The sequence below is a fragment of the Hydractinia symbiolongicarpus genome, chromosome 5 (genome assembly GCF_029227915.1).
Source record: "Hydractinia symbiolongicarpus strain clone_291-10 chromosome 5, HSymV2.1, whole genome shotgun sequence".
Lineage (NCBI taxonomy): Eukaryota > Metazoa > Cnidaria > Hydrozoa > Anthoathecata > Hydractiniidae > Hydractinia > Hydractinia symbiolongicarpus.
In genome coordinates this window covers 19,437,169-19,454,697 of record NC_079879.1, presented here as the reverse complement: position 1 = coordinate 19,454,697, position 17,529 = coordinate 19,437,169, and the positions used below count along the sequence as shown (strand labels likewise).

At 34.8% G+C, this 17,529-nt stretch overlaps 4 protein-coding genes across 4 annotated transcripts; 1 reads left to right on the top strand and 3 right to left on the bottom strand.

Moving 5' to 3' along the window:
• Positions 1-3,186: 3,186 nt before the first annotated feature.
• On the bottom strand, positions 3,187-5,762 carry LOC130646290 (uncharacterized). The gene is made up of 3 exons (XM_057452465.1): positions 5,605-5,762; positions 5,229-5,455; positions 3,187-4,950 (listed from the first exon to the last, which is right to left on the bottom strand). The coding sequence occupies exons 1-3, from the start codon at positions 5,657-5,659 to the stop codon at positions 4,909-4,911; spliced, it is 324 nt and encodes a 107-aa protein (XP_057308448.1). The 5' UTR covers positions 5,660-5,762; the 3' UTR covers positions 3,187-4,908.
• A 1,767-nt stretch (positions 5,763-7,529) lies between these two features.
• On the top strand, positions 7,530-9,383 carry LOC130645163 (uncharacterized). The gene is made up of 2 exons (XM_057451056.1): positions 7,530-8,052; positions 8,140-9,383. The coding sequence occupies exons 1-2, from the start codon at positions 7,916-7,918 to the stop codon at positions 9,239-9,241; spliced, it is 1,239 nt and encodes a 412-aa protein (XP_057307039.1). The 5' UTR covers positions 7,530-7,915; the 3' UTR covers positions 9,242-9,383.
• Positions 9,291-10,409, bottom strand: LOC130645164 (uncharacterized). The gene is made up of 2 exons (XM_057451057.1): positions 10,028-10,409; positions 9,291-9,932 (listed from the first exon to the last, which is right to left on the bottom strand). Exons 1-2 carry the CDS (start codon positions 10,327-10,329, stop codon positions 9,392-9,394), a joined length of 843 nt encoding a protein of 280 aa, XP_057307040.1. The 5' UTR covers positions 10,330-10,409; the 3' UTR covers positions 9,291-9,391.
• A 2,961-nt stretch (positions 10,410-13,370) lies between these two features.
• Positions 13,371-15,557, bottom strand: LOC130646033 (uncharacterized). Its single transcript, XM_057452166.1, has 3 exons — positions 15,260-15,557; positions 14,703-15,211; positions 13,371-14,471 (listed from the first exon to the last, which is right to left on the bottom strand). Exons 1-3 carry the CDS (start codon positions 15,555-15,557, stop codon positions 14,121-14,123), a joined length of 1,158 nt encoding a protein of 385 aa, XP_057308149.1. The 3' UTR covers positions 13,371-14,120.
• Between the last annotated feature and the right edge of the window lie 1,972 nt (positions 15,558-17,529).

Sequence of the window (17,529 nt, the reverse complement as noted above, 5' to 3'; positions counted from 1 at the left end):
AAAAAGCCTTTTCTTATGGCTGTTCGTGTTGGCGAAGTTAAATTTATACCATCAATATCTCATGGACATTTTCAACAAAAAAAGATAAAGTGAGACAGCAACGTCTACCACAGGACTCTTTTTTAAACTGGGACGGCTCCAATATCCCAAAAAGAGAAAAAAACCTGGAATCGAGGTTGGTTGGATGTATATTTGGAAACATATTCCACTTGGATGCTTTGAAACTGGGTTGTGTGTGTGAATCTACCTAAATTTAATTTCCGTCAAGGTCTAAAAATACGTATTTCGCGAAGATTAATTTTCGCGAATCTCTATAATAATAGCCGTCGTCTGTCTCTGCGCAAAATGATACCGCAAGTAGCGAAACACACGAAATGCAGTATGTAAAGGACGGGAGAACCCATCAAAACCGATTTCTTACAGCATAACCAACGAATATGCTCTTGAAACATTCACGACACCTTTCTTAAAAAATAAAATAATTAGTTGTGAAAGTCTTTTGAAATTGAAGATGTATCTTTTTAAATCCGAAATCTTTTTTAAGATAAGTCATGTTAAAATACTATTTTCATCACTACCATCTTCATTCTGTGCACTACAATTTTTATAATGAAGTTAAAAGGTAATCAGGGATCATACCTAGAGGTGTTACAGTAATCACAACATGAAAACACAATAATGTAAGAACTTTCTGAAAACGTCAAGATTTCTAAAAGGGCGATTACAATCGCCAAGGAAGTGCGATGGATATCTTTCTGCAAGTAGCAACGGAGAAATTCCCTGGGTTTTTTCCGACGGGTGAATTCCCGTGGATTTTTTCACGGGCTTACGACTCGGGTCGAGATATTTCGCAAATTTTTTCTGCGAATAAACCATTTTACGGTTTCTCGCAAAGTATTATTTTCACCATTTTAGTATTTACCACGTCATATTTATCAACTTCCAAAAAGAAGATTTACCAAGAAAAGCTAGGGAAGAAAAAAAATCTTCTTTTTTTTCCAAAAGCATCGCAAAAGTGAATTTAGCATTTCAGCCATTTTTAGTAATTGCGCGAGAATTTATTTTTGCGAACTGGCCTTTCTGTAAAATTTAGAAAGATAAATTTTCGCGGCTACGGACAAAATTCGCTGTGATTCGAGATGTGGGACGCAGCAATATTTATATCTTCTAAAAATGAAATATAAAATGCACTGTACCCAAGTATTAAGAAAGCAGGTGCAACTACATTTGGTATGATGAGCCAGCATGGAGTAATTACGAAGTATCAGAAATTGTCATACCACAGGAATTTACCCGTGATTAAATAAAAATAATAAATAGAACAAAATGGGCCAAAAGATGCCTATCAGAACTAAATTGTATTTAGCTAGCTATGAACATTTCTAGCTTTCATTCATCTTTGTATACATAACTTTTACAAATATGACGTCATAAGTAACATAATAATTATATTTGTGTACTCAGCCTTCTTTTGTTAATTTTTGGTATATAAAGACATAAGATGATAGGACTACAAAGTATTTTGCTTCTTCCAGTTACTTCTACCTCCTGCTAGCGTTACTATAGCAGTTCTTTATATGTCACCACAAATAATTAAAGCAACCTAATAATTTTCACTTGTATTTTTTATATTCCTCAAACGCATAAAAAAGATGTTTCAGATATTACACTCAACAAGAGAATATATACTACCATAGCAAACGTGCTTGCAACCAACAACTTTTAACTTTTTTTTTAATTGCATGCGTTATTAAAACTTTAGGCTTCCTTCCAGCGGTTTACATTTTCTTCTAGTAAATACTGACGGTGGAGTGTAATTAAAGGAGAGCAACTCGATCACAATTCATAAATTTTATCACTTCATAATGACTTCAGACGTGCTTTTTGGCTGGGTTGTAAAACCTTACGTTAGTGCAACATAAACCACGCTAAAGCAGGACAATAAAGTCGAGTAGCAATTTAAGAAATATGTAGCAGTGCTTGTTAAGAAAATGTGCTTTTCCTGTAATGAGGATTATCTACCGTGAATTTGTTAATCATAAAAATTTAAAATGTATAAAGAATGGTCGGTCATCTTTAATTAACGTTTCAATGGCTTTGCAAGTGTAGCAGGTCGGTTCTCTTATGTCAATTATTTATTAATATGCGTTTAACTTACTTCAGAGAATGTTACCGAACTGTTTCGGATTTGATTCATGATGCAGGTATATTATAAAAACACAGGTCCATTATATAGCGCATTGTGTGTGTCCGTAGCACGAAGTTTTTCTTGCGGACAGACAAATAGTATACGGCTATTAATAATATAGGAAAGACTAGTCGTTACCCGTGAAAAAAAACACGGGGGTCCTCCGTCTTTAAATTACACGCTATTTCGTGTGCCTGTTGCACGAAACTTTTCTTGCGGACGGACAGACAAAATATGAAAATACAAAAATATTATTATAGAGAAATAAACAATAATCTGAAACGGTTAGTGAGTTATCTAAAATATTTAAATCATTGATTAGTTTGTAGGTTTAAACCAAATCTATGATGAACATGGACTCGCCTACCAGACTCTAATTTGGATCAAACAAATTTCATATCCTTTTACATTGTCTTGGCAAAGGCTGTGCTGTAAACACGTGCCAGACACTGCAGTTTTTTTGTTTATTTTTCGTAGCCAATAAAAATAAACATGTTTTTTTCTTTCAAAATGCCAATAGCGTGACCATTGAGAAGATAGAAAACAAAAGAAAGAAATTGAACTGGTAATTCTAAAAAAAAGCAGAAACTTCGCTTCACGACACTACATTTGGAATCCAGCTGCTAATATCAAATCCATTAACCAAGTTATTAATATCTCTTAAAAAATGTATATATCTGATAAAACCTGAGTCATTCCTCCACGATATTGGTAAAAATGACGGAATAAACAGAAACAGTTTCAAGGCGACAACATGTTTTACATAATCGAGTAAAATATACCAAATTTGTATGCCTTTATTTATATATATTGACTAAACTGGAATGTAATTGAAAAGAAACAAGGGCTATTAGCTGTGTAAACCTTTCTTGGTGCCTCCTATCTAGCCAACGCTCGTATAACTTTTGATAAAATGGTGATGATGATCTTTGTGATGAGTGTAATCATATTCATGTCCTTAAATTGATCATTAGCTAATCTAATTGAACATCTAACATTTTTAATATTAATAATAGGCGTATTCTGTACGCTTGTCGGCATGAAAAAATAGTCGTGCTACCCGCACACGAATACTGTGAAACTCAAAGGACGGGCGATCCTGCGGATTTTTCCACGGGTTAACGACTAGTTTCATACTACTATTCGTTGATCACCGATCGTTTCGTTAACAATCTGTAAGCTTCTTCATATAGCTAGGAAATATGTCGGTCACACACTGAATATGTTGACACTTTTTTCCTGCTGAAGTTATAATGAACTCACTGCTATCCCTTTGATCTCTAGCCAACTGTAATAATGTATTCATTTGTTTATCTTACAGCGCCATTCTGTTCTAAGGATACTGCCTAAATTAATTCAAAGTTCTGGTTTACATATAATAATTTAAAGCTACGTATTTACTTATTTTTTCTGCCATCACTCTGTAATTTTTTATGAGTCCAGAGTACGTGAGCTGCGATGTTTTAGAAGACTTATCATGTCTCCTACTACTTTGTTGTGAAGGAACAGCATTATGGCGACAAAAAATGTGTTTATTTTGGAGCTCTATAAATAATTACCTGGATTAACCACTCATAATGTAGATATTTGGATTAACACAAGTCTTCAGTAACTAATATCTCTACACCTTAAATACAGTTTTACTTTAATTGCTAACGTAAAGCCACTAATCACGTGACCAAATATATAAATATAAACGGTATCAAGTTTTTCTCAACAAAGGGTAGTAGTTTAAAAGTGATAGGGGTCAAACCGCAAGAAATTTTGACTCAGGGTTTCAAGTATACCTCGGTCGCACTAATTAAATTATAAGTACATGAAAAAAATGTATTTATTCAAGATTGTAAATACCTATTGTGTGATACAGGTTTTAATCTGGCATTTATTTCCTACTTTGAAATGAATTTCCACTCAACAACAAAACGGAACGGAACGGAATAAGAAAATGCTTAAATTTGCTTGACTATCTGCTAATTGTTTTTTGTTTTTATAATTTTTTCGTTCCTGTCCGCAATAAAAGTTGAAATGATTTCAACTTTTCGTTTGGATCGAAACGGATCCTTACGGAGAAGGTCATCAACCAATCAGATTCCGGAAAGTACGATAATTCTTATCGATTCGTTCATTTTCTTTTTTGATTGGAAATTCACTTTTATCTGGATTATTTTACGCAGGGCTATGTTTATATTCTCTTCCCGATGTCAAAAATTACAAAATTTTGTTCATGTGAGTCACTAGAGTCTAAATCAGCAGCCCATTTTGTAGCCCTTTTAAAAGAGATTTGTGGGCATTTGATGTTAAATTACATGCGAAACACACTTGATTTTAATTATATACGAGATCAAGAAACAGATTCAGTCTGAAAAAAGATTTGTAGAGATATTAGCCTCGTGATTCTTATCGCCTTAAGTCTTATAAAAAAAACATTGAATATAGCTAACAACCTTTGAGCCAGACTTCCAAGCTCAAACATAATAAAATGACTTTTTATTAAAATACTATATTTACAAAGTAATAAATAAAGGTTACACATAAGAATCTGTTTTTTTTTATCCTTCCTTATATTTGAATCTGGGTATACGATACAGCTGCATGCGCAAAGCACTTCTCCACTTTCTATGTGTGGTGTTGCTGTAGGAGACCGTCTTATAAACGTTGTATATTGCTTTTAAAGTTACGTCACAGAGTGTCAAGCACAGCTTACTAGACAGAGCTCTTAATTACGTAGGTACATTGCAGAGGTTGTCATGGCAACAGGAAACCTAAACAATAGAAATATATGATTTACTTGCGTTATTAGGCGAGCCTCTTCGCAAGTCAACTTTTTTCTCAATGGTGTGACGCATTACCATATTTAGAGCTTCGAGCGATAGTAAGCTATAGTAAGAATAAAATAAAAAAAAGAAAGATCTGATTATTTAAAATGTGAAATCTAATGTTGCACAAGTGAGGGAATGGTACAAAGCATAATCTAATTTCTCCTTTAAATAATATACGGAAATTTTTGCAAGAAATAAGCTGAAAAGTAATGTTTACTCACTCGACATTGCAGCAATGTATATCGTGGCAATCGTTGAGCTATTCTTCTTAAGTTCTCACAAATACCTGTGCAGTACATGGTTGGAAAGCAGCCAGTAATGTCTTTTTTGTATATCGTCCCGTTGAAGTACATCATTTGTTTTATATTTCCGCATGACTGAAGATTCCCACATGTTGTTGTGCGTTGCTTATTTATCGGTGGATAGTTGTAACATTCCAGCCCTTCACCTAGTAGAAAGATTCAAAACGTAGAATCAAAAATCACTAGCGCTTTTATTTTTATAACGGTCACTCTTGCCCGCAAGCTGTAAACGAATACATTTCAGAACTTACAGCAACCGCAAAATAGTAAGCGGTATAAGGATGAAACAAAATACCTTGATGGATTGCTGCCACAAGTGCACAGAAGGAGATTAATAAAAAGTATGACATAGTTATAACACTTTATTGCTTCTTTGTTACTCGTATTTTTTTTCTTATAAGTGAGAGATGTAATGAATGTGTTGTGTATTGTAATGCTTTGTCGAGATGAATAGGAAAATGTTGGCTTTAATCCGGTAATTGTGATGTTTTCTTAAAGTAGAAATAGTCGGCGTCTTTAACATACAATAATAATATAAATAAGAGTTTAAAAGTCATTGAAAGGCGTCCTTTTGAAAAACAAACACGTTTTAAAATAACAACAATATCAACGCACGTTCGCTTTTGTTGTTTGCAAAAACCGTTACCTTTTCAAAACGTACTGACGTCAGAAATGTTTATTTGTTGCAAGTAAAATTACACATCAATAAATATTGACGATTTTTTTTCCTATTTTTATGTAGTTCTCTCAGTCACGCATGTAATTAAATGTTTTTTTATGAGAACGTATAGTTTACATTTAGTGCCTTCAAGTATATACAGTCCTGAGAACCACAAAGGACGGTCGAAGTTGTTCAGGCCATGGTGAGAGTGACAAATAAAGTAGCCTCATCAAACAGTTAGATAAAGTCGGGGGTAAAACCTCATCATGTTGAAATACGACGAAGCGACTGTGGCGGTAATCATATCAGTCTTGATATGATAGCCGTCATAGCTTTGTTTCTCTTGATATTTTTTGCTATGTTCCAGGTGAAGGATATCACCCAGCAACCGAATCCTGTAAGAAAAGATTTTTAATTTCAGCTCATAAAAGTAACAGGGCAATTTTCGTGTCATTTTAAAAAGACGTTAACTTCTTTAATAAACACAAAGATAAATGTAAATAAGACTGGAAACAAATGTTGAAATACGTTTTTTATTTCAATGATTTTTTTCTATAAAACCAACATTTAAAAATAACAAAGATGCAAGCGCACGCACATCTTTTGGGAGAACAATAGTCTTTCTAATCAATACACTGTCATTCCTTTTAAACATGAAATAGTTCTTTAAAGATAAAGATTTATCACGCCACTTCACTGGAACTTTTGTTGTGTTGCTTGTTTTTCCTCGTGAGTATTAACAATAAGTGTCTTGCAACTTGCCATGCGCAAAGCCACAAATAAACTTTTTGCAAACATTCATATTTAAAACTTAATTTTAGGTGATACTGGTAATTTCTAGCAAACTAGTCGTTAGCCCGTGGAAAATCCACGGGTTCTCGCGTCCTTTTTATACCGCATTGCGTGCTTCTCGCAGCTATGCTACCATTTTGCGTGACAGACAGACGGACGGACAGACGTATACGGGCATTATAATATAGATACGTTACTGTTTTCGCCAATGAAAATCCATTATTATGTGAAATTCAAACCAATATTTTCGAAAATCTTGCATTTAACAAGGATGAACGTTCGCTTCCATTGCAGTAGTTACTGTATATATCGTTTGAATATGTGCGTCATATTTCGTTTGATTTCCAATAAAACGCCTTAACTATTTGGTGACAGAAGACATTTTCCTTCTGTGGCTTGCTCAATTGTCTCTGCTCTACAGAAAATGTGTAGTGCTTTCAAATAACTTCTATGTCGTACATAAGGTACAGATCTTACAAAACATGCCACACGTCAAGGAGAGTCCTTTAACTCAGGTAGTTAACTACGCAAACATCTTGGGGAGCGCTTGATAAGTAACATATATTCCGTAACTTTGGCTTACAGTGCACAGCCTGTTGTTGCCCGGCCGTAGCTAAAATGCTCACACAGCATTTTTCATTAGACGCAATATACCTCAGTAATAATTATATAATCCTTTTAAAGAAGTTTACTTTCGCCGACGATCTGGCACTGAAAACATCAGACAAATTAGATTTTTGACTATTTTATTTTTTATTTTTCAGGGTTAGATTATAACTGTATCAAGTTCGTAATTATCAATTATTTGAACACGACGAATCTGTTAGCACTGGCTTTTCGGCATTATTGATTTTGTCTAAGCCAAAATTGTTAAAAGATGCTTACTTAGGCAGCGTTTACATAGAGCCCGTAGTGAGTTCAAACCGGTTTGAGATTTCACTACGGCTGCGATTTTCAATACGGTTGACGGTCAAGTTTCTAATAGCGTTTACATGAGTACACCCGTACTCAAAGTCAAACCGGTTTGAAATTAACTACGGAGTGAGAAATAGGTTTGAGATTTAAAACCGGTTTGAAAAGCTCATGTAAACAGGACCGCGGACCGGTTTGGCTGTATCGATGTATCTACGCATGCGTCAATTATATTATACACATGCGCGAATTTGATAAATCTTGTTGCCGCATGCTGGCTGTCTTTCTTTTCGAAATGGACAACAACAACGCAAGTGCTTCGTGTTCTTCGTCATTTTTAAATTCAAACAACTTCAAGAAACGAAGATTAGGCTTAAGGTGAGCCTTACTGATTAGTTATCATATTTTTGATTTGTTGTACAAGTGGAGCAAGTTACCTATTCGTATTTTTCATCTTGTTTTTAGCAAAAAATCAGTTTCCTCAGCGACGATGTCAGAGGATCTAGAGAGTGATGTTTCAAATTTTTACAGCCATTCAGAAAATCAGTTAGAAACAATCAATATCAGAGATATTCATGACGATTTTCCGGATGAGCCACCACCACCACCACCACCACAACCACAGCACAGAAAAAATATTGCTGGACAAAAAAGAAAGCAAGCAGACGTTTCCACCAGAAGATGGACATGGAGTAGTGAGATGGTCGAATCTCTTTTACTCAACCTAAATGAGTATAAGAGTTCAAAAACATTTGAGGGGCTTGACTTTGAGGCTGATTTCATTAAAATGTATGGAGATTTAAGGTCCATGATGAGTAGAATGTACCCGGTCTCTGATTTTGGCCCCGAATCAATTCCAGCAAAAGAAGAGACCGAAACAAATATGGAATACAAAAAACGAGTTGAGCAGTTGGATAAATCAAAAAAAGAAGGGTACGCCCGCATAAAAAACAAAATTAGAGAACTGAGACGTGGGTACAAACATGCTGTAGATAAAGGTACTCGTTCTGGTTCGGGAAGACTTGTTGCTGAACATTACAACATTTTGAAGGAAATTTGGGGTGGTTGTCCTTCAGTGACAGCTATACCGCAAGGTAAAGTTTCACTGAATATTGAAGAAGACAACATCGTTTCGGAGGATGAGGAGTCGGAAGCACCTGTGATACCGGAGGAGGGACGTGAAGCACCAGAGGAAGCACGTGTAATACCGGAGGATAAAGGAAAATATAAAAACATGCAAAAAAAATTATCTGCGCATCAACGAGATATGGTGTTAGTTGACTTAACACGGGAAGAGCTAGAGATAAAACGTCAAAACACTGAATTGTTGCGAAAATCACTGGAAGGGACAGAGCAGGCAATAAAAGCAATGACCGAATCAATAAATTCTATTGGAAATGGAATAAAGGACGGCCTAGGACTTTTGGCCAATGCATTTTTACAATCTCAAGCACAACCAGCTCCTCATCCTCCATATCCTTATTACAATCAAGGTTTTCACGCACCACAATATCAACAACCGTTTATGTCTCCACCTCAAACACCAAGGAGAACTGAAGAAAAATAGACTTTAGTTATTGTATATATTTTTTGTAATATTTTTTGTACATATTTGTATAAAAAGCTTGATATATTTTTAAAAAAAATGTTGAAAAAACTTTATATATATATTTTAAAACATTATTTTTATTATTTAGACTTTTTCATAGTTATTATATTATCTTTGTATATTCAGTGAGTACTTCATCTTGTAGCAGAAGTATTCCTGTGCATTTTCAGTTGGCCTTTTTATAGGAATATGAGTGCCATCAACACAACCGATGGCTTGAGGGAATCCAAACTTGCTTTCGAAGAGCGTTGCAGCATGTTTCAGTTCAGCCTCTGTACGAGGAAATTTTATTAACTCTGGACCAAGAATATCATTAATTGCCCCACACACTGATCTTAACGATTTGGAAAGAGTGGCTAATGATACACCAAATGTATTACACGTCATCCGTAAAGAGCCTTGATCCTTCAAGTAATATAGGACCATTGCTGTTCTTTTCTCAGCAGAAAGAGTGTCTATTCGAAATGAATTGTGTGCCGGTTCAACTTCTACACAGATTTTATCAACTAAATTCATAAATGTAGGGTAGTCCATTCTTAAGTTCTGACACCATTCCTGTTCCAGCAACGCTCCAGAGTATAAATTTTGCCACCAAAGATCAGTACGTCCTGGGTTGATCCATCTTCTTCTTTTTCGTCTTTTGTTTACCCTAAATAAAAAAAACTTCAGTCGTAAAGACAATAATTTTTCTTTCTGGATATTAAGCTAGTAAAGCACAGGACAGGGAAGCAAAAAGCAACCTACCTATGTTTTAAATTCTGCATTTTTCTTAGCACAGCATTGTGATCTTCCACAGCATTAAACAGATGTCGTTGCTGTTGCCTACGAAGTGATAGTAGATATTCAACATTTCTCGTAAACACAGCAACCAATGAACCCAGCGAACTTAAAAAAAATGATATAAGCATAGAGAAGTTTTTCATAGCATATGTCTTGCTCGTCGCCATCTTGAAAATAATCCTAAAAATACGCGCGGAAAAGACTGGAACTAGAAAAAAGATTTGACGAATTTTATTACTTCGCCAAGCCGTACCGAAATTGTTCATGTAAACAGAAGGGCTATTTCAAACCGGGGTGAAAGTCAAACCGGTTTGAACTCATTACGGGCTCCATGTAAACGCTGCCTTAATTTTTTTACCCCTGAAAGTCTGCATAATGAACATAAAATTAATTTAGAAAAATCAGTAGTAGCCAAAATTAAATATTTGATTGTAGCATTTCTCTCTATCTTTATGTGAAGATTCTCGGTTGCTGTAGGGCGAAAATTGTTTTTGAACGTTAGTATCCATATTTGTTGTAGGTTGCATCGCCTGTAATAAGACATATACACTGCTTTATCACTTGCTGTATTTTTAAGTTTCGTTCTGCGTTTTCCAGGATTCCGCTGAGTATAAACAAAATTGTCCTGTGACAGTAATCATTTTTCAGTGCTCTCTTTAAACCTTTGCGGGATATTTCATTTAATTTTGAGTCTTAACCATTCGACTATCGCAGCACGTAAGATACTTTAAATAAATTTTCGCGCGAGAGTTACTAGCTAGCTATGGTTACTCTAAATACTAGACCTTCTCAAAAGGAAAAGAGTACCTGTGCTTAAGCAATAACTGTATTACTTATCAATTATTTCAACGTATCTGGCAGTGCCTCCTTTTCGGCATGATGACGTTTTCTAAACTAAAATTGCAACATGTTGAAAGATGTGTAATTATATTGCTATCACAGAATGATTTAAAATCCTGCAAGCATATGGCGTTATTGACATGCAATTAAATTAAGTCTGTGGAACCCAAAGGAAAGGATTTGATTGCTGCATTTCCATTTTATTTCCGTAACTCTCCCAGTTATTGCAGTAATTCTTTGCAAAGACACAATGACGAGAAAGTTATTTACAAACCTTAACATTCCCAGGTTTTTAATTAGTTATTATTATTGTTATTATTATTATTGTTATTATTATTATCATTATTGACCTTATGGGGTCCTAGCGCATTTAAAGCTCCCATTTGAGCTACGAAAGTCGTGCAAGCACAGCAATTGCTTAAATAGACAACCGCCTAAGATATCAATCCTCTTCTCATGTTAAACGCTAAGCAGAAAGGATAGATTCACACTTTTATAGTCTCTTGCATGACTCGGCCGGGGTTTGAGTCCAAGACCTCCCGCACTGGAATTCTTTGTTTTAATGTTTTGCGTGTGTATTGTAGTAATCGTTAGTTGTTTTGTTTTGTAAGGTGTAGAGGGTTGTTTTTTTTGTCAGTTACCATGAGTTTGCAGACTATCCTTGCAAAAAGGGAGATCTTGCACCGCTTCTCATTCATTAGAGAGTGAAATCTCTACAAATTCAAATCCAGAAGGACCTTTAGACTAGTTTCAGCATAACAGCTTGCCCTGTTGTTATATCTCACAACTATCTCAATGTATGGTTTCTGTTCGTGAGAGTTTCGGTAAGAGCAGAGGGTTTTCTACGATGGCACTGAAGGGTCACACTTCCATATAAAAAATTGAAACTTCTATACAAAAAATTGAAACTTCCATCCAAAAAATTGAAACTTCCATACAAAAAACTGAAACTTTTATAAAATCTCTCAAGGTTTTAGAAACGTTTTTGGAACTTCTACAAAAATTTTTGAAACTTCTATAAAAATTTATAAAATTTCTACAAATTGTTTTTGAAACTTTTATAACACATTTTATTTTTTTCATAAATATTTGAAACTCTCCACAGCTTTTAAAACTTGAAAATTCTTGATCAAGCCAAATAGAGATGATCTGAGGAAGAGCTGAAGAGGAACGATGGATGTCATCCGAGACTATTTTGTAAAAGGCTTTTCATATTCTGAAATAATTGGGTTATTGAAACATGTTCATGGGATTGAAATTAGTTTATCGACTCTTAAAGGAAGACTCAGACAGCATGGCTTGAAACATAGAGCTGTAGAGGGAAATCGTAATTCAAATCAGGAACTTGTTCAAGCAATCCAGCAGGAGATGAATGGTAGTGGTTCCATCTTAGGTTATCGTAGAATGCGAGCAGCAATGATGTCTAGGTCAATTACTTGTCGTCACGAAGACGTAAGATTGATAATAAAATCGTTAAACCCCGAAGGAGTAATTCTTCGAAAAAACAGACGACTTCACAGACGCAAATATGTTTCGCGAGGGCCTAATTACGCATGGCACATTGACGGTCATGACAAATTGAAACCCTTTGGTTTTTCGATCCACGGTTGTATTGATGGCTTCTCGAGAAAATTAATCTGGCTTGAAGTGGGATCCTCCAATAAACTCCCGGAAATCGTAGCAAATTTTTATTTAGACTCGATCAAGAAATTGGGAGGCATACCCAGTCAGATCAAGGCAGATGACGGCACCGAACATTCTTTGATTGAGCCAATTCATGTTTATTTACATAGTTCAACTGACAGTCAAAACAGCTTGGGTTCTTTTAGTATTATCTCTTCCCCGGAAAATCAAAGAATTGAGTCATACTGGTGTACCTTACAGCGTGATCGCATTGGTTGGTGGAAATCATTTTTCAGAGATATGACCGACCTAAATGTTTTTACGAGTTCGGATCCTGTGTTAGTCGATTGCATACGTTTTTGCTTTATGCCGTTAATCCGCAAGGAGTTACAGACTGTTCGGGATGAGTGGAATTCACACATTATTTCTAAGAGTAGGAACTCTGGCCCTCGTGGAATACCGGATGTAATGTATTACTTGCCACATTTGTATCACTCCACTGATTGCCTAATAAACGTAGATGCTGATGAAATTGAGCAATTTTATCCATGCGTTACCCACAACACAGTTAAGATGTTTCCCCCGAGTTTAAGGAGTTCGCACAAACTTTGATGCAGCAAAATAAATGGGACTTTCCTAATGTTGTTTCAGATGCGTTACGTCTGTACATGTACTTGCTATCAAGATAGAACAGTATTCATAGAACATAGTTAACTGTTTAAACTCTTTTTTAATCCAAGTTTAGTAGTAATTAGTAGTAATTAGTAGTATTTAGTAGTAATTTTCAGGCATTCTTCAATTTTCCCAGATATTTATACAATTGCTAAAAAAAACACAATAAAAATAAATCGAAACAAAGTTTTTTATTGGACCTAAAAAACCCCTTAAAAATTGTATAAAAAAAGTGTTAACAAAACAGAATACTGGAAACTCTATTGTCTGTCAGTTCAAACATAACAACAAAACAAAAAAGGATCCAAAATCAGTTTAAATGATGTCCAGCTCCCATTCAGATGACTGCAATATATTGCTGAATTCTTCACGGAGTTCGCAATAATTATTATAAGTTGAAGGAAGTTCTAAGCTTGGTGTGCATGTGTGAGCTACTGGTCTACGACTAAAATTCGATTCCGGTCGCGTGAAAATTATTTCTACTGTATCAACAACCATGTTATCTGAGCCTGTTATGAACTTCATAAATTTTTTCAACATAATGGTTTCCAAACCTCTCACATACCGCTTTAAATAATTGAATGAGTCTTGTTCAGCACTGCTACTTGTATGGACATTTTTGAACAAGGATACAACCTTTTTTGTGGTTGGTTCCAATCTTTCATAAAACTTCACAATATTCTCCATGGATGAAAATTCTGGCTTCTTTTTAAGCTCTAAAAAGGCAACTTTCAAAAATGAGGCTATAACGTGACTTTTCTGTACAAGTCCCTGGCGAGCTAATTCAATGATAACTGATTTCACATTTGATTCTGTTACTACCGTTTTACATTTGAATTGTTCCAAAATTTCAGCAAATTCATCACTGTGAATAACATTCTCACCTTCGTTTTTACCAATGGCTTTTGTCACCAACTGACTTTCATCTGATGACAAGTATTTCAGGAATGAAGATATCAGCAGCTCTTCTCTTCTTCTTCTCTTCTTCTTCTCCGAAGAAACAAAAACATAAAAATGCTCGACTCAAACTGATTGGAAAGTAACCAGTGTCAACATACCCCTTTAAAATGATCATGTCAATTGCACGCCACTCTTGTTTGTACAAATCATGCCGAACTTGTGGCACTCTTTCTTGCTCGCCATACAAGTATGCATTGTATACTTCATTCCAGAATGAAGAATAAATATCCCGAGAAACACCTGACCTTGCACCACTTTCTTCTTGGCCACGAGGATCAATCCATATATATCGGATGTCATCTGTCACATTGATCTAAGATGAAAACCAAAGTACATTGTGTCATTGTGTTATATTCTATATATGCAACAAGATAACTGTTATTATAGAAGAGCAACATAAAATAATAAACTGAATACATTAGACTTTATGACTTAGGATACCTGGACTTTATAGAAAGTAACTAATTCAATAAGACATGTGTTTTTATTGTTTTATTGTATTCAGAGAGGGTCTTAATTATTGTAAAATACAAAATGGTCTCACCTGCTTAGTAATAAATAAATCCATCAAATCTTTCTTTATCGTCATGTGGTGTATTTTAGCAATGTGCTGTGCTACGTCTGTAACATCAGAACTTGCGCTTGCATTATCCAAATTCAAAGGCTCCTTTCCACCGGTTGCTATAGCTATTGAAGCTCCAGCTAAAGTTTGAATCCTTCTTTCTCTCAATTGATTTAAAGATGGCCTTTCTTCTTCGTTTTCATTTGAAAGTTGAGAGTCATCATCAACACAAGAAGGTTCAAACAAATTGCCAAACAAGTTCAAGTTGCTATCTGCAATACAAGAAGCACTATACTCTTTTTTTTGGATGCAAATATTACATTGGTTTCCGATATAGCTGCAATTACAATCAGAACATATACGTCGTCTGCTAATTTCCTTTGGTTCTGTTATTGCATGGCAAAAGTTCTCAGTGAAAGTTTCAATGTAATCATTTTGTTTATTCAAAGTTTCCTGACCAGCTTCTTCATACTCGTTATCATGGTCATATGCTACAGATTTAGTTGATCAAACAAACCAACACTTCGATAAAAATAGACCTTTCCTTTCAATGTATGCCCAAAGGTCTTCATCTTCATCTAATGTTTCCCCATTTGGACCACATAACGACTTCATGCACTCTGATTCTGCCTCCATGTAACTATTACAGTCATTTTGGTCAAAATATAACTTGAAGGATGATGAGGCCTTTTGACGAACTCTTGACAATAAATTGCCAAGACGAGTTTCTGTTTTCCGTTTTCTGTTAGCACTAATAGTGCTCGAAGAACTTGAAGAACCGTCATCGGGGTTGTTTGCATTACAATAACTACTTGCTGTTGACTTTGAAGTATTCATCATGAACGATTCTCTACCTGGCTGCGTACAATTTGCTCCAGCACGGCGTCCATGTTTGTTTATAATTTAGTATCATTAATTTTACGGTAGCCGATAGAACCTTGCAAAAAAAGTTATAGAAGTTCCAAAGTTTTTCATAGAAGTTCGCAATTTTTTTTTACAGAAGTTTTTTGAATTTTTCAATGAAAGCTTTTATTATTATGAATAGAAGTTTGCATTTTTTTTTAATAATAGTTACTTCAATTATTTGTATAGAAGTTTTTGTTTTTTTAAACAGAAGTCTAAATTTTTTGAATAGAAGTCTCAATTTTTTTGTATGGAAGTGTGACCCTTCAGTGCCATCGTAGTTTTCAGACATTCAAATGTTCTTTGAAACGAGTTTAAAGATAACTTTTGTCTTTTGAACATGAAAGAACAAACACTCTGTGCAGTGCATTCCGGACACTAAATGACAGTTAAACCCTTAAGTATTATATTTTTAAATTTAAACGGATCTGCAAGTCTATATGTTGTACAAAAATTAGGTTTCAAATAATACACAAGGATTATTTCTATTTTTATTACAAGCAAAGAGGCTTATTAGTCTCGATTTCTTTTTGCTTTGTGAGAAAATTGAAAGTGTAATAAATATTGATTTTCCAACATATTGCGTTTTATAGTAGCACACACTTTATTGAACAATGCTTTTTCCGAATATATGCTCCAAAATGTAATGTTTTTACAAGATTTATTTTGTATTTTGTAGCAGTCTTATTATAACAGTTTACTTATAATCCCATTTCCAGTATGTTTTGGTTTTAAATTAATTTCCATGTTTGGAGATCTTGACGTCTAAAAAAAGGAAAGTATCAATCAGTAGACAACTCTGCTTCTTTTGTAAACTTAATGTTCGAATTTGTACTGCTTTTGTATTCAAAGATATATATTAAAAACAACTAGTCGATAAAGTCGTGGAAAAATCCACCAAAAATTTTAACACAAGAAGATAACATCGCTAAATTTAACAAGCAATGGATATAACATTTTAAGTACTTTTTGATTCTATTACGACAATATTGTTTTCCAATTCTAATTTTTAGGCTTGCCTGAAAGACAAACATCTCGCCGGCAAGATATGAAAAAGAGGCAACAGGCGCTGGAAACTAGTTGGAAAGTTATTACTATTAGGCTAAAAAATAAAATACGAAATGCTTTTCGTCGTATTTACTCACAGTTATCGCAGGCAATTAACTTTCAAATCTTTAAGGTTCCTCCCACCTAACCCAAAAATGATGAAGAAAAGTTTATCATGTCACTGTACTTGCATTACAATTATAGGCTACTAGCTCACAAAACACAGACGTTGACAGTCATAATGAAATGAAATTAGAGTACTTCAGATGTTAAAATTTCGAAACCAGCATAGTCAGCATGTCCTTTTCGATCAGTGTATCAAATTTTTATCCAAATTGAAACATTTTTCACTTCGGTTCCGCTGATACTTTGGACTGCAAGTCCCGCAGGTATCGAATCCGGCTCAATAGTTTCATTACCATGTATATAATTAGCTAAGTGGTAACCGTCCCGCTTGGAAAGCTGTATTTCCCCATATGTTTGTACGGACCTTTCTATGCATGCAGCTGGTCAGACTCTTTTAATCTTCAACTATTACAATTAGATGAACTAATTCTTTGCGTATCGAAAAAAGTTAGGTGTAGTTCAGTTGGGTTAGATCACAAGGCCATGCTACGAAATTCTCTTGACTAGCGCGTGCTACTCTTAAACCCAACTTTGCACCCTTTTACGGCTCAAGCTATATAAGAAGTAAAAATCAACCAATACACACCAAAGTAGTGCCAAAACGTTGTAAATTTGGTAATATGACAGAAAAAAAAAAGTGACAGAAAAATTTTTTTAATCTTTTTCTCATTGTTTTAGGAAACAAATTGTTAGCTAAGTCTTTCCGATAAAGTCCTAACAATAAGAAGAAAAA

Coding starts and splice junctions, on each gene's coding strand:
- LOC130646290 (XM_057452465.1), bottom strand. CDS start 5,659: ATGTCATACTTTTTATTAATCTCCTTCTGTGCACTTGTGGCAGCAATC. Junction 5,456..5,604: donor TGTGGCAGCAATCCATCAAG/GTATTTTGTTTC, acceptor TCTTTCTACTAG/GTGAAGGGCTGGAATGTTAC. Junction 4,951..5,228: donor ATACATTGCTGCAATGTCGA/GTGAGTAAACAT, acceptor TCTATTGTTTAG/GTTTCCTGTTGCCATGACAA.
- LOC130645163 (XM_057451056.1), top strand. CDS start 7,916: ATGCGCGAATTTGATAAATCTTGTTGCCGCATGCTGGCTGTCTTTCTT. Junction 8,053..8,139: donor AAACGAAGATTAGGCTTAAG/GTGAGCCTTACT, acceptor TCTTGTTTTTAG/CAAAAAATCAGTTTCCTCAG.
- LOC130645164 (XM_057451057.1), bottom strand. CDS start 10,329: ATGAACAATTTCGGTACGGCTTGGCGAAGTAATAAAATTCGTCAAATC. Junction 9,933..10,027: donor ATGCAGAATTTAAAACATAG/GTAGGTTGCTTT, acceptor TTTTTTATTTAG/GGTAAACAAAAGACGAAAAA.
- LOC130646033 (XM_057452166.1), bottom strand. CDS start 15,557: ATGAATACTTCAAAGTCAACAGCAAGTAGTTATTGTAATGCAAACAAC. Junction 15,212..15,259: donor GGCATACATTGAAAGGAAAG/GTCTATTTTTAT, acceptor CTAAATCTGTAG/CATATGACCATGATAACGAG. Junction 14,472..14,702: donor ATTTATTTATTACTAAGCAG/GTGAGACCATTT, acceptor TTTTCATCTTAG/ATCAATGTGACAGATGACAT.